General features: G+C 46.4%; 1 protein-coding gene across 2 annotated transcripts in view; it reads left to right on the top strand.

The window, feature by feature from the left end:
• DNAH14 (dynein axonemal heavy chain 14) overlaps positions 1–15,403 on the top strand; it is a 499,118-nt gene that overhangs the window by 475,016 nt on the left and 8,699 nt on the right. The window contains exons 82-86 of one of the 2 annotated variants that reach the window (XM_054519533.2): positions 622–734; positions 2,010–2,149; positions 4,538–4,698; positions 12,396–12,542; positions 12,926–15,393. In XM_054519533.2, the coding sequence (XP_054375508.1) occupies positions 622–734; positions 2,010–2,149; positions 4,538–4,698; positions 12,396–12,542; positions 12,926–13,141 (777 nt within the window). In that variant the 3' untranslated portion in view covers positions 13,142–15,393. Of the gene's footprint in view, positions 1–621; positions 735–2,009; positions 2,150–4,537; positions 4,699–12,395; positions 12,543–12,925; positions 15,394–15,403 lie in introns of those variants that run through there. The other variant, XM_054519536.1, reaches the window with a different exon arrangement.

The raw sequence follows: 15,403 nt of genomic DNA, 5'->3' as shown, positions 1-15,403 counted from the left end.
TTCTAATGAAGACTCCAGAAGAGGGGACAGTAAACAAAAGGAGAAAGGGGCTAGAGGGCTGCAAGAGTCTCCTCCTCCCCACTTGCAACAAACAGGTAGGATTGAGTGTTGGGTGGTTTGTGTAGTTAAGATGGAAGGGAGCGTTAATAAACAGGGCTGGAGAATGGAAAGCTGAATCCACAAGGGGCAGGGGCAGGGGCAGCTGGGCTCAGAACTGGAAGGCAAAGGTAGGTAAGGGAGTAGACAGTGGGTGGGATTTATAGAACTTTGTATAGGGGAAGGTCAGGAAGCTGAAATTGCTCACACCTAATAGCATGTGAAGGTAATCTCCCCAGAGAGGAGGAAAGGAAGTGAGGAAATGATTTGAGAAGAGTGATAAAAGCCTCCAGCCAGGATGGAAGCGTCCAAGCATTTTATCCAAAGCACTGTTAAGATAATGTTGTTTTGCCCTGGTAATAAGGTTTAGACTTTTCATTATATGCTTTCAGTTGGAAAATGACATCCTCCTGCCAAGTTATTTCTCCCTGGCAATTGAGTCTATTACCAAGGTTTGCAGAAATGTTCCTAATGACCCCAAAGACAAGGAAAAAAAATGATGTGACTGTCTTTAAATCCCAACAGAAACATGCCTACAGATCTTGTAAGCCACTGAGTTCCTGGATTGATGATCTCATCCAGCGACTGAATTTCTTCAATACTTGGGCCAAAGTGGCTTATACTGCAATACAGCGTCGGTATGGATAAAAGCTGCTTTGCATTTCTTCCTCATTTTTGCTTAAAGCCCAAAGGTTTATGACATCATTTCCTATGCTTGGTCTCCTTGGGTTCTCACAGTAATGTGTGAGTTAAGCAAGGTAGGGATTCTTATCTTCTGTTTGAGCTGAGAAAGTGAGGACCTAAGATGTTGAGTCCTGAGTAAGCTCCCTCCACTCCAAGAGACAGTTACAACTACAGCATAGTACATTTCTCTTTCCTAAGAAATGCAAAGGGTGAAGTGTGAAAGGAAATAATTTGTTACATGTAATTTTTTTTTTGAGACAAGAGTCTCACTCTATCACCCAGGCTGGAGTGCAGTGGCACGATCTCGGCTCACTGCAACCTCTGCCTCCTGGGTTCAAGCAATTCTCCTGCCTCAGCCTCCCTAGTAGCTGGGATTACAGGCACCTGCCACCATGCCCAGCTCATTTTTTGTATTTTTAGTAGAGAAGGGGTTTCACCATATTGGCCAGGCTGGTTTTGAACTCCTGACCTCAAGTGATCCATCTGCCTTGGCCTCCCAAAGTGCAGGGATTACAGGCATGAGCCACTGCGCCCAGCCACATGTAATTTTTAAATGTGTTTTTAGTTATAATAAAAATAGCTGGAGAAGCGTTAGAGTAGCGACATCTAGCAAGTGCCTCACAGGATGTGGAGCATTTCTCTAGGAGCTTTACTCACAGCAGCCCACTCAGTTCTCACAGCAGCCCTGTGATGTGAAGTAGGTGCTATCATTAGCATCATCCCCATTTTAGAGATGAGGAAACTGAGTCCAAGGACATGAAGTGCCCAAGGCTTCACAACTAGAACATGGAAGTATTGAGATTGAAACCCAGAACTGGTTCCAAAGTCTGTGCCAGGCTGCCTCCTATACCGTTTAACTATAAGTGTAGCAACAGCACTGCAGACATCTGACCCACATTTCTTTATATCCTTTGGGAGAAGTCTGTGCCTCAAAAACAATGGACAAGATTCTGCGAGGCGCAGGCAGGATTCCCACTATAATAATGACATCTCTTGTTACCCAAATCTGTTACCTTCCAGCCTTTGTGGTCCCCCTTTTCCCTCATGAGCTTAAACCCATAGCTGGCTTCCATTCAAGGGCCTGATAAAAGTCCTGCATTGGGGGAATTGAAATGAAAAGTAAAAGAAGTGCCCTGGGAGGGGAGGGACTGGAGGAAATGGCCCACATCACCCAAAGGTGTGCAATTATTATGCCCTTAACCCCCAACCTGTGGTCTGCCTTCCACTAGGTATATGAGATTTGTCACAGTTTGGAAGCAGTCTATTCCATCATCTAGCCAAAAATGCAAACACCCTGAGGATTCAGAGAACAATTTCTTTGAAGGGTTTCCTTCAAGATACTGGCTCCCAGCTTTCTTCTTTCCACAAGGTGAGCATTAGAACCAAGGTCAGCTCCAGCCCTGGCCCAGGCAAATTTGCACTCAGTCCCTCCGTCACTCACCCTTTCCTCCTCCCCTTTAGGATGACAACACCTGCGCCTCCACAGGTGCCTGGGTCTCTAGTGTGCACTAGAGCAGTCTCTTCTCCCTCCCCACCCACTTCCGTCCGTCACCCCAACCTCCTCACATGCCAAATCCACCCACCCCTATCAGATTTCACCTGCGCCTTGGCAGGTCACTGTTATCATCTCTCTGCCATTGCTTCTATGATGTCAAAGGTCAACACTGCACCCAGCCCCTCCAAAGGCCGTGACAAAGGAGTGGAGATGGGCAACTTCGCAAGGTTGACTCTGAGCTTCAGCCATTCATTCATTTATTTCTGTAACAAGACTTGATGACTGAATGCTGGGGCCTAGGCCCTACCTGCTCAGCACAAATGTCCAGCAGGGAAGGCAGACATGAACTGGAGTGCATTCCAACGATGTGTGGTCGTGGGGTGGAAAGAGTGTTGTAAAGGGGCAACACTGGGCTGTGAGCTCCATGAAGGCAAGAACCAGGTCTGTTTTAACTTCTGTGGTGTCCCTACCACCTGATACAGGCCCCAGCACACACACACAAAAAGCTCTCAATAAATATTTGAAGAATAAATGAGTGGTATTCTGAATAGAATATATGAATGGATCAGTACTTGTGGAGCATAAAACAGGGGGACCTTCACTAAGAACCAGGCAGGCCCACTAAGGAAATAACGTCTAGAATGAGTCTTGAAGCTTGCTACCAATTAAGTATTATCCAGGTGCAGACAGAGGAAGAAGAGAATAATTCGTGGAGCTTACATGGTACTTACTGGGTGCCATGCACTGTTCTGAGGATTTTGTATAAATGAAGTCATTTAATTCTCATGACAGTCTTACGAGGTTGTTACTGTAACTATCCCTGTTTTCAGAGAGAAAACCTTAGCACAGAGAAGTTAAGAAATTTGCCCCAAGTCATATCACTAGCAAAAAGTTGAGAGTCTCATCCAAGGTCACTCCACTACTAAGTGGAATGATTCTTGGCAGGAGGAAAAAACTAATAGGTGACTGAGTCAAGATTTGAAATCAGCCTGACTTAAAAAGTTAAGTGTTTCAATGACTGGACTAAGCAGGGACAGCATTCTTACTAGAGAAAACACCATTCACACTAGGAGAAACCAAATGTTCATTATGGCCAAAACAAAAGACCCCAAAAGGGAGAATGATGCAGCTGCAAAGTTGGGCACGGCTGGCCCCCGGGGCTGTGTAAGACACACTGAGGGAGGTGACTCCATCCTGTGGCAGCAGAAACCACTGAAGTGTTCCAGGCCAGAGAGGTCATGATCCAGCAGCTATAGGAAGGAAGAAGGGCAGGGGTACATTGGAGAAGAACAAGACTGGGTCCTGGTCATTTAAGGAGTCTGCAAATTAGCCAGGTGTGGTGGTGCACACCTGTAGTCCCAGCTACTCAGGAGGCTGAGGCGGGAGGATTGCTTGAACCCAGGAGGTCGACGCTGCAGTAAGCCATGATCGTGCCACTGTACTCCAGCCTGGGCAACAGAGCAAGACCCTGTCTTATCAATAAATAAACAAAATAAGGAGTCTGCTTTATTCTCCAGGCAAGAGCTGGTGGTGATCACAGTAGGGCCGTGGTAGTGGGCAGAAGCAGGGAGTAGGGGGCATTTAGGAAGCAGAACCAACTGGACTCCGTGTTTGGAAAGACAGGGGTTGGGGGAGAAGGAGGTTAAGCATGACTCCTGGGTCTCTGGCTTGGAAACTGGGTGGCTGCTGGCATCATTCACTGAAATACGGAGCACAGGGAGAGTGACATCATAGTGACAGGCATGATGAGTTCGAGATGTTCTCATTCTTTTCCTACTGCACGTAGCCTTTCCCCGTGCACCCAAGAGGAAACATGGCCACAAGCACCTCAGCAACCCTAGAAGCAACAGAGCCTTCCTTTTCCCAGTGTCCATATGTCATTTCTTGAGGAAGACTCTGACACACTTGGTCTTGTACTTGCCCCTGGGTCCCATCTTTGTTGCCGAGAGCCAAGATTAGCTCAGAAATGGAGAGGGTCTCAGAATTTACAGCCCCTCTATCCCCACAATGAATACAGGAGGGGTGCTGGCCTTGAAAAACAACCCACGTTCACCAGGAGGCTCCTGCAGCTGGCCAGACCAAAGTCACCAAGGCCTGAGAGGGTGGGCGAACTGGTCCTCTGCTCCCACCCAGCCCATCTCTTTTGTTCTCTCTTTTTCCTCCACTCTTCTCTTTCTTCTCCATGAGACATCATTGTTGCTAAACCCAGCAGGAGGCCCTGAGACTCACAAGGAACTTGATGGTGTGTGTTCTTCTCCAAAGCCTTTCTTGCTGCTGTGCTTCAAGACTATGGGAGGTCCCGAGGAATCTCTGTGGATGCCCTCACCTTCACCCACCATGTGATTTCCGACACCACTGACAAGGATGAGAAGTTCTCCGTATTTATGCCAAAGAAACTCAACATAGTCAGGAGAGCGTTTAAGGTACTGGAATACTTCAAGGATTAGAAAGGGTGATCATTCATTCATTCATTCATTCAATCAATTATGCCCTCTACAAACCTTTACTCAGCATTCACCACATGCCAGGCACTAGACAAGCAGATCAACAAGCGCTGCTTCAAGTCCAAATGCCCTCAGACTTCATGTCTCCCACTCTCTTTCTGGGGGGAAAAAAAAGATTATAAATCATGAATAAAAGATTTAAGTCAATATAATCAACAGACTTTCTAAGTATCCCCTATTATAAATGAAGACAGAATGCTGCTGAGGTCAGCATCAAAAGGTGATATTTTAAATCAGTGGGCAAACCTGTCCCAGCTGCTCTTGGCTGAAATTCCTGCCCCCAGCAACCAGCTTATTTCAGAGCTCAGCCAGGTGCTAAGTGGAAACCTACACCTACCCGGCCCTCAGCAGTGCAGTGAGGGGGCCCATGAAGGCGGCTTGGGCTGGAGCAGAGCACAGAGCACCAGCCAGCCAGATGCACCGCGCACCCCAGCCCTGCCACTCCCATGCCACTGTCCCCACTGATTTGAAGGGCCACAGTTGTCATTTTCTAAATTCCAGTTTGTTCTGGGAATCTATTTTTCTGCTCCAGGACTAATGCTGGCAAGGAAGGGGAGACAGGGTTGGGAGACATTGGTTTAAAGATTTAAAAAAAAAAAAAAGAATTTGAAAGGATGCTCAATATCTTTAGTCAGAGAAATGCAAATCAAAATGATAATGAAATACCATTTTATACCCAGTAGGTTGGCTATAACCAAAAGAATTGAAAAAATGGTAATAAATAAATAAATACAATCATGTACCACTTAACGATGGGGATACATTCTGAGAAATGCATCGTTAAGAGTGTACTTCCACAAACCTACATGGCATAGCCTACTGCTCACCTAGGCTAGATGGGATAGCCTATTGCTGCCAGGCTACAGACCTGTACAGCATGTTACTGTATTGAACACTGCAGGCAGTGTAACACAAAGGTAATTTGTGTACCCAAACACATCTATACATAGAAATGCATAGATGCATTCCTTTACATCATCACTAGGCGATAGGAATTTTTCAGCTCCATCATAATCTTACAGGACCAGCTTGGTATATGTGGTCTGTCATTGGCACAAATGTTGTTATGGAGCTCATGATTAAATACACTGAGGGTCATACATGGCCATATGTTTAGCTTTGGTGAGGATACTGCCAAATGGTTTTTCAATGTGGTTGTACCAATCCACAGGCCCACCAGTAATGTAGAAGATTGCTTCACATCCGTGCCAACACTCGGTATTTTTAGTGTTTTAATTTTAGTCATTCTAGTGGACATGCAGTGATATATCTTTTTTTTTTTTTTTTTTTTTGAGACAGAGTCTCACTCTGTTGCCCAGGCTGGAGTGCAGTGGCGCGATCTCGGCTCACTGCAAGCTCCGCCTCCCAGGTTCACGCCATTCTCCTGCCTCAGCCTCCCAAGTAGCTGGGACTACAGGCGCCCACCACCACGCCCGGCTAATTTTTTTTGTATTTTTAGTAGAGACGAGGTTTCACCATGTTAGCCAGGATGGTCTCGATCTCCTGACCTCGTGATCCACCCACCTCGGCCTCCCAAAGTGCTGGGATTACAGGCGTGAGCCACCACGCCCGGCGCAGTGATGTATCTTTATGATTTTAATTTGCATTTCCTTGATGATTAATGAAGTTGGGCACTTTTTAAAATGATTATTGATATTTGGATTTCCTCTTTTGTGAAGTTTCTGTTCAAGACTGTGGACTGTTTTTGTCTTATTGATTTATAGAAGTTCTTGTGTATTCTGAATATAAGCTGTCAGGTACATGTATTGAAAGCATCTTCTCCCAGTGTGTGACTTTCCAAATCACTTTCTTAATGGTGTCTTTTGATGAACAAAAATTTTTTTGTTGTAACAAAGTCCAGTGTATCCATCTTTTATTTAGGGTTAATGCTTTTTTATGTTCTGTTTAAGAAATCTTTGCCTACCCTAAACTAAGTTCATGAAAATATTCTCCTGTTATCTTCTAGAAACTATATTGCTTTACCTTTCATTTTCTATGATCTATATATAATTGAAGGCCAGGCACGGTGGCTCACACCTGTAATCCCAGCACTTTGGGAGGTCGAGGTGGGCGGATCACCTGAGATCAGGAGTTCGAGACCAGCCTGGCCAACATGGCAAAACCCCTTCTCTACTAAAAATACAAAAAATTAGCCAGGTTGGGTGGTGCGCATGTGTAATCCCAGCTACTTGGGAGGCTGAGGCAGGAGTATTGCTTGAACTTGGGAGGCGGAGGTTGCAGTGAGCAGAGATTGTGCCACTGCACTCCAGCCTGGGTGACAGAGAGAGACTCCATCTAAAAAAAAAAAAAAAAAAAAAAAAAAGGAGAATTGAGTTGTGTATGGTGTGAGGTGAGATCAAAGTTCTTTTGGTTCCATATGGGTACCCAACTGACTCAGCACCATTTCTTTTTCATTGAAATGGCCCTTTCCCTACTTCAACTTTGTCATAGATCAAATAATTCTACATGCCTGGGCCTGTTTCTGTTGAAATAATCAGATAGTTTTTATCCTTTATCTCATTAACATGGTGGATTACATAGAACTATCTGGAGTGTAGTTTGTTATAAGGTATGATTCCTATATTAGGAATTTTTTAATGAAGAATGGAAGCTAAATGTGATGAGAGAGCTTTTCAGGGTTTATGGAGATTATCACATAATTTATCACTTTTATCAATATGATTTATTAAAAGATCCTAAGTTTGAATCATCTTAATTGTAATATTTTATTCAAGATTTTTGTATCAATATTTTATTTGATATTATTCTGTAGGATTAGGCCGGGCGCGGTGGCTCACGCCTGTAATCCCAGCACTTTGGGAGGCTGAGGCGGGCGGATCATGAGGTCATGAGATCGAGACCATCCTGGCTAACACAGTGAAACCCGGTCTCTACTAAAAATACAAAAGTTAGCCGGGCGTAGTGGCAGGCACCTGTAGTCCCAGCTACTCGAGAGGCTGAGGCAGGAGAATGGCGTGAACCCAGGAGGCGGAGCTTGCAGTGAGCAGAGATTGCGCCACTGCACTCCAGCCTGGGCGACAGAGCGAGACTCCGTCTCAAAAAAAAAAAAAATTATTCTGTAGGATTGGAGTGGGGGGGCTTGGAGAGAGTGATGTTTTTAATTTTTATTGTGCATATTATTGACGGTGGTTTCCTTATTCTAATCCTGTCTGCCTTCTGTCTTTAGGGTTCTCACAGTTTCTGGTCCACTGGGGATACTTCTTGTTTTCCAGTGCTTTCATAGTTGCATTCTGGGATTTGGAGTGGGAGGAGGTGGTGGACACTCATGCTGTTTGGCCTCTGGGTCCTGGTCTTCCTCTCCTCAGCACTCATCAGACTGCACTAAGATGATTCCGAGACTACCCAGAATTAGTGAACGTTAGGAACATGTCAGAAGAAGGATGGAACGGGGAGAGTTTGTCCTACAAGGCAAAAGACTCTGAGGAGAAAAAGAAATATTGAAAAGGGTGATACACGAAGAACTAGACTCTAATTCTGCTGGAACTCCAACCAGCGGTCCTCCAAGGGGAAGACACACGTAGTTGATCTAAATCGATGATGATGATGGTGCGTCCTTTTATAGACCAGGAGTGCCTGTCACTGCGGCTTTAGGAGATGGCGGCGCGTCCTTCTATAGACCGGGAGTCCCTGTCACTGCGGCTTTAGGAGATGGCGGCGCGTCCTTCTATGGACCAGGAGTGCCTGTCACTGCGGCTTTAGGAGATGGCGGCGCGTCCTTCTATGGACCGGGAGTCCCTGTCACTGCAGCTTTAGGAGATGGCGGCGCGTCCTTCTATAGACCGGGGGTCCCTCTCACTGCGGCTTTAGGAGATGGCGGCGCGTCCTTCTATGGACCGGGAGTCCCTGTCACTGCGGCTTTAGGAGACGGCGGCGCGTCCTTCTATGGACCGGGAGTCCCTGTCACTGCGGCTTTAGGGGACGCGTCACTGCGGCTTTAGGAGATGGCGGCGCGTCCTTCTATGGACCGGGAGTCCCTGTCACTGCAGCTTTAGGAGATGGCGGCGCGTCCTTCTATGGACCGGGAGTCCCTGTCACTGCGGCTTTAGGAGATGGCGGCGCGTCCTTCTATGGACCGGGAGTCCCTGTCACTGCAGCTTTAGGAGATGGCGGCGCGTCCTTCTATGGACCGGGAGTGCCTGTCACTGCGGCTTTAGGAGATGGCGGCGCGTCCTTCTATGGACCGGGAGTCCCTGTCACTGCGGCTTTAGGAGATGGCGGCGCGTCCTTCTATGGACCGGGAGTCCCTGTCACTGCGGCTTTAGGAGATGGCGGCGCGTCCTTCTATGGACCGGGAGTGCCTGTCACTGCGGCTTTAGGAGATGGCGGCGCGTCCTTCTATGGACCGGGAGTGCCTGTCACTGCGGCTTTAGGAGATGGCGGCGCGTCCTTCTATGGACCGGGAGTGCCTGTCACTGCGGCTTTAGGAGATGGCGGCGCGTCCTTCTATAGACCGGGGGTCCCTCTCACTGCGGCTTTAGGAGATGGCGGCGCGTCCTTCTATGGACCGGGAGTCCCTGTCACTGCGGCTTTAGGAGATGGCGGCGCGTCCTTCTATGGACCGGGAGTGCCTGTCACTGCGGCTTTAGGAGATGGCGGCGCGTCCTTCTATGGACCGGGAGTCCCTGTCACTGCGGCTTTAGGAGATGGCGGCGCGTCCTTCTATGGACCGGGAGTGCCTGTCACTGCGGCTTTAGGAGATGGCGGCGCGTCCTTCTATGGACCGGGAGTGCCTGTCACTGCGGCTTTAGGAGATGGCGGCGCGTCCTTCTATGGACCGGGAGTCCCTGTCACTGCGGCTTTAGGAGATGGCGGCGCGTCCTTCTATGGACCGGGAGTGCCTGTCACTGCGGCTTTAGGAGATGGCGGCGCGTCCTTCTATGGACCGGGAGTCCCTGTCACTGCGGCTTTAGGAGATGGCGGCGCGTCCTTCTATGGACCGGGAGTGCCTGTCACTGCGGCTTTAGGAGATGGCGGCGCGTCCTTCTATGGACCGGGAGTCCCTGTCACTGCGGCTTTAGGAGATGGCGGCGCGTCCTTTTATGGACCGGGAGTGCCTGTCACTGCGGCTTTAGGAGACGGCGGCGCGTCCTTTTATGGACCGGGAGTCCCTGTCACTGCGGCTTTAGGAGATGGCGGCGCGTCCTTTTATGGACCGGGAGTGCCTGTCACTGCGGCTTTAGGAGATGGCGGCGCGTCCTTTTAGGGACCGGGAGTGCCTGTCACTGCAGCTTTAGGAGAAATCAGGTGGCCGCTTGGCAAGAGTACTGACGTGGAAGAAAGCTCAGGTTCAGATGTGTTTTCGACTGGAGGTTTATTCAACTGTTTATTAAAAATATGGGTCCAGAACCGCTCTGGCTGTTGGAAGTATCGAGATGAACAAAATAAGGCCTCTGCCCTCTGGAAGATCCCAATCTACCTGATAATGATGGCACTGATGCTTGCTAGCCAACACTGACCGAGTACTATGTGCTAAGCTCTTCACCTGCATTATTTAATCCTCACAAATTAGCCTCATTCTGTAGGTCAGGAAACTAAGGTTCATAGAGGCAGATCATAAGCTTTGAGCCCAAGACTAGCTGACTCCTCTACACCCATAGCCTAACCTCTTCCTACATAACCCATTAGACATGAAAAGGCTACCGAGAGGCAGATGTGCACCAGGGCCTTTTCTTATGACTCACAGAGGGAGCGCAGGGGTATGGACTGCCCGCCTAAGTTTGCTTTTTGCCTCTATCCATCTAATCAGATGTTCTCACTTATTTCTGCTTTATACAAACAACCAGCTTCCACTGAGTTGAAGATTACTTCCATTTATTCTGAGTGGCTCTTTGAAGAGTTAAATCACTCCAAAAGGGGCTGTTTACAAATTACCTACAGTTTAGATTTTTCAGAGGAAAAACCCATGTAAGCTATGACCAAGTTACACAAGTATAAATGGAAGTGACATTGTCAAATGCATTAGATTAACTTATTCCAAGATTGTTAGGAAAGGACAACACTAGAACAAATGCAGTACAGGAAAATTTGCATTTATATAAGTTAAGGGGAAGAGAAGTAAAAATCATTATACAAAGCAATTCCCAGTAAAATTACTATTTTTTTTTTGAGACGGAGTCTTGCTCTGTCGCCCAGGCTGGAGTGCAGTGGCATGATCTCAGCTCACTGCAACCTCCACCTCCCGGGTTCACGCCATTCTCCTGCCTCAGCCTCCCAAGCCCGGCTAATTTTTTGTATTTTTGGTAGAGACGGGGTATCACCATGTTAACCAGGATGGTCTCGATCTCCTGACCTCGTGATCTGCCCGCCTCAGCCTCCCAAAGTGCTGGGATTACAGGTGTGAGCCACCGCGCCCGGCCAAAATTCTTTTATAGAATAAGCCAAAATAGGAAGTGCTTAATATGAGTTCAGCTTGCACCTCCAGGTAGTCACATTCCAGAGTGGACAACACAGAAGGCGTCACCAGGCACAGCACAGGCTGTTCCACACGGCTGCCCCTGTGTCAACAAGCTGGCCCAGGCTGCATCAAAGAAGAGCTCGGGACAGCGGTGCCCACCCCTTCTCTTCAGAGACCTGCCCCATCAGAGGAGATGGCAGAGCCCTCCCGGGTGGCCTGGTAGTTGGCCACCAGCTCCTCCGGGCTGGGCATCCCTCCAGCACACCTGCAGGAGAGCATGTGGCTTCACAGGCCTACCTCAGGCACACCTGGAGTCACCTAGAATTGGAGCTGCAGGCAACTAAATTTTCTACTTCACAGACCTCATCAGAAACTCATTTTACTTAACCCTTTATCATTAAAATGCAATCCTCTATTTAACCTATATCATTCAAAAATATATGGAACCCGGCTGGGCATGGTGGCTCACACCTGTAATCCCAGCACTTTGGGAGGCCAAGGGAGACGGATCACTTGAGGTCAGGAGTTCGAGACCAGCCTGGACAACATGGTGAAACCCCATCTCTACTAAAAATACAAAAATTTAGGCGGGTGTGGTGGTGTGCTCCTGTAATCCCAGCTACTCGGGAAGCTGAGGTGGGAGAACCGCTGGAACCCAGGAGGTGGAGGTTGCAGTGAGCCAAGATCACGCCACTGTACTCCAGCCTGGGCAACAGAGCGAGACTCCATGTCAAAAAAAAAAAAAAAAAACCCTCCTCTGCCTTTTTTACATTTCTAGAGCCTAAAACAGTAGTTATGGCCACTATGGTAAAGGTAGGTGACAAAGTTTGAGCACAGTGTACTCTGTCACCTTTTGTAACTGTTCTTGTTCTGTCCTAAAAAGCTCAGCTACACGATTACAGTTGTAGAAATTTGCATATTTATTGTGTTTGAAGGTCTTTGTCTTCATGCTGAGGAAGGGTGTCATGGAAAAAATACATATATTTCAGTTCAGGATGATTATATAGATACACCTAAGCCTATGACGTTTTTAAAGCGCTCAGAATAGAAAAAAAAAAATAAGTATTCACCTTAGAACTTGGGCCAACATGCCTTAGGCAGGATGAGCCCCTCTGGATCAGTCGGCTCAATTCCGGACAGAGCCTCCAGTTGGTCGCTGCTTCTCCTGGGGACCCCTGACACCACCTCTCTTCCATCTTAGGGCTCAGCTTCCTCTCACACTGGAGTTTACATTTTTGGTTTATTCATCGAGGGAGCAAGATGGAATCGCGAACAAAAAATACTGGAAGACTCGCTGCCTCTCGAGATGTGCTGTGATTTTCCCGACATATACTTTTTGCCAACAAAGGTAACCACCCTGCTATTATCCTGAAGTCCTAAACCTCTAAGCGTTCCTTCAGTAATATACAAACCACTCTTCTTCCCATTCCCTACAATTTCACAAGGGAGATGTGATAATATACTCAGACAACAAAGATTTTAAATCTCCCAAAATATTACTAAAATCTAAAGTACATGCTATACTTACATCCCATGTTCTCAATATGTACTATAAAGCCATAATACTCTTTAAATTCTCCAGGTATAATTTCCACATGCTGTTACATTAACCATTTAACCTTAAATGTATCTAACTCATAACAAATCCCTCAAGCCTAGCATATAGAAAATGTGAGCTACTGATTCACTTGAACTATGCAATTTGACTACTGGATTTTTTTTTTTTTAAAGATTTCTACCGAAACACCAAATGCTTCCAACCAGACAGATTCAGAACTCTATACTTTTGAATGCCCAGTTTACCAGACACCTGAGAGGTCAAGAATTTTGGCAACTACCGGTTTACCAACAAACTTTTTAACATCAGTGTATTTATCAACGAGGAAGCCTCCTAGTCACTGGATCACAATGCGGGTTGCATTGCTTTGTGAGAAGAATGAAAAATAAATGTCCATACCAAACCATTTTAATTTTTGACCCTAATCAGACTTACATGTTTCAAGACATTCACGTGTAGTCAACACCCTTTATAAAATATTTGTGTGTTCAGCCAGACTGGGCAGGTGCAGTCTATTTCATTTGTACATGAAAGCTTCAACACAGAGGGGAATCTTGCAGCTGCATTTTATTCTAAGTACATGAGACCTGACCGTGCCATGTCCCTGTGGTTGGGCTCTAGTACAGGTCAGCACAACCCGGAATACAGCAAATTTGACTCTCCTAACAGTAAAAACCACAGCACCTGGCAGGATATCAGGGCATGCCTTTATGAACGTTTTGGTAAAAGTGATTTATAAAAGTATATACAATAAACTAAATATACACATGTAGACTAGATCTTTGGAATACTTCCCCTGGCTTCTCTAAGTAAACACAGAATACTACACTGCTGACCTAGCTGCAGACTTCTGAAACAAAAGGGCCTTTAAAGAAATGCAGTCAGTCTGGGCCAGGCGTGGTGGCTCACACCTGTAATCCCAGCACTTTGGGAGGCCAAGGCAGGCGGATCACCTGAGGTCAGGACTTCGAAACCAGCCTAGACAACACGACGAAACCCATCTCTACTAAAAATACACAAATTGGCTGGGTGTGGTGGCACAGGTCTGTAATCCCAGCTCAGGAGGCTGAGGCATGAGAATCACTTGAGCCTGGGAGGAAGGCAGAGGTTGCTGTCAGCTGAGACTGCACCACTGCACTCTAGCCTAGGTGACAGAGCAAGACTCTGTCTCAAAAAAAAAAAAAAAAAAAAAAAGGAAAAAAAATTGCGGTCTGGCTGGGTACAGTGGCTCATGTCTATAATCCCAGCACTTGGGGAGGCCAAGGCAAGAGGATCACTTGAGGCCAGGAATTCAAGACCAGCCTTGACAACATAATGAGACCCTGTCTTTACAAAAAAATTGTTTAAAAAATTTTAGCCAGGCATGATGAGGCATCTTTAGTCCCAGCTACTCAGAGTCTGAGGTAGGAGGATGGCTTGAGCCCAGGAGGTTGAGGCTGCATTGAGCTATGATCATGCCACCACACCCCAGCCTGGGCAACAAAGCAAGACCCCATCTCTTTAAAAAAAAAAAAAAAAAGTGCAATATGGTTCTGACTTCACTAGACCTCTCTGACCACTAAAAGCCAAATCCTGAGAATTTGGTAAATTCAATGTTCCTATAGGAAGAATGTTATTCTACTAATAATGGCTATCATAACTGAGCACTATGTTGAACACTAATAACTCCTATATCATCCTCAGGCCCCTCTATGCTATGTGGACATATCAGCCAGATTTTATACATGAGGAAACCAGTGCTCAGAGAGATTAATTGCCCACACACACATTGCTAAGAGAGAACACAGCTAGCATTTGAAGCCACATCTCACTGTCACTTTATCGTGGCAATGGTCCATGGGCAGAAAGCATAACCCACGTGTACACAAATGAAGATCCCAATAGTCCCTTCTCTCCATAGTAAGGGGGGGGTAGAAAGGTGAGACTTGTACCCAGCACTAGACTCTTTTAACAGCCATGAACAAAACATGTATTTAATTGTGTCTAGGAAACTGTACCATCTATATTTAAGTAAATTGCACCCAGAAACACTCCACCTTGTATCTTTTGTTAAAATCCCATATTTCATCATTTGCTCCAAACAGTGCAAAACTAAACACCAAAATATAAATCATATACTTGGTATTGGTGCATATTCTGACACACCTACATTTTGCAACGTAATGTCACAATGTAACGTCACAGCAGGAAGAAATGAGAGGTGAAGCTGTCTGATCTCATCTCATCTCACAATTCAGGCTTAGAGTTAACTGGAAATCCAAACGAGCACTAAAGCACAATCAGCAGGCACAGTACATGTGTGTGTCTCTCACACATGTACTGTCTTTCAAATGCACAGATGCTTCTGTGATTCACACAAATGCATTTGAAAGTATGACTGGATCTACAATAGTTTTAGCATTTCTGTATTTTCTCAAACAGCAAATACTAAACATATGACCATTTTCTGGGAGTTAGGATTCCCAACTAACCCCTTTGAGTTCCAACATTCTGAGAGTCTTAAAATAAACAGCAGTTGGCCAGTGGTCCCAAACAGATGATCCTAGGAAAACAGGAGGCTGGGTAGGGGTGGGAATCTAAGGGCTCCTGTCTTGGTCCCAAAAATCACAGTGTTTCAAGCAAGAAAGGGAAAAAAAAAAAAAAAAGGCTCC

Source organism: Pongo abelii, chromosome 1 (genome assembly GCF_028885655.2).
Source record: "Pongo abelii isolate AG06213 chromosome 1, NHGRI_mPonAbe1-v2.0_pri, whole genome shotgun sequence".
NCBI classification, from domain to species: domain Eukaryota; kingdom Metazoa; phylum Chordata; class Mammalia; order Primates; family Hominidae; genus Pongo; species Pongo abelii.
The sequence above is the reverse complement of the archived record's forward strand: the minus strand, read 5'-3'. Positions and strand labels throughout refer to the sequence as shown.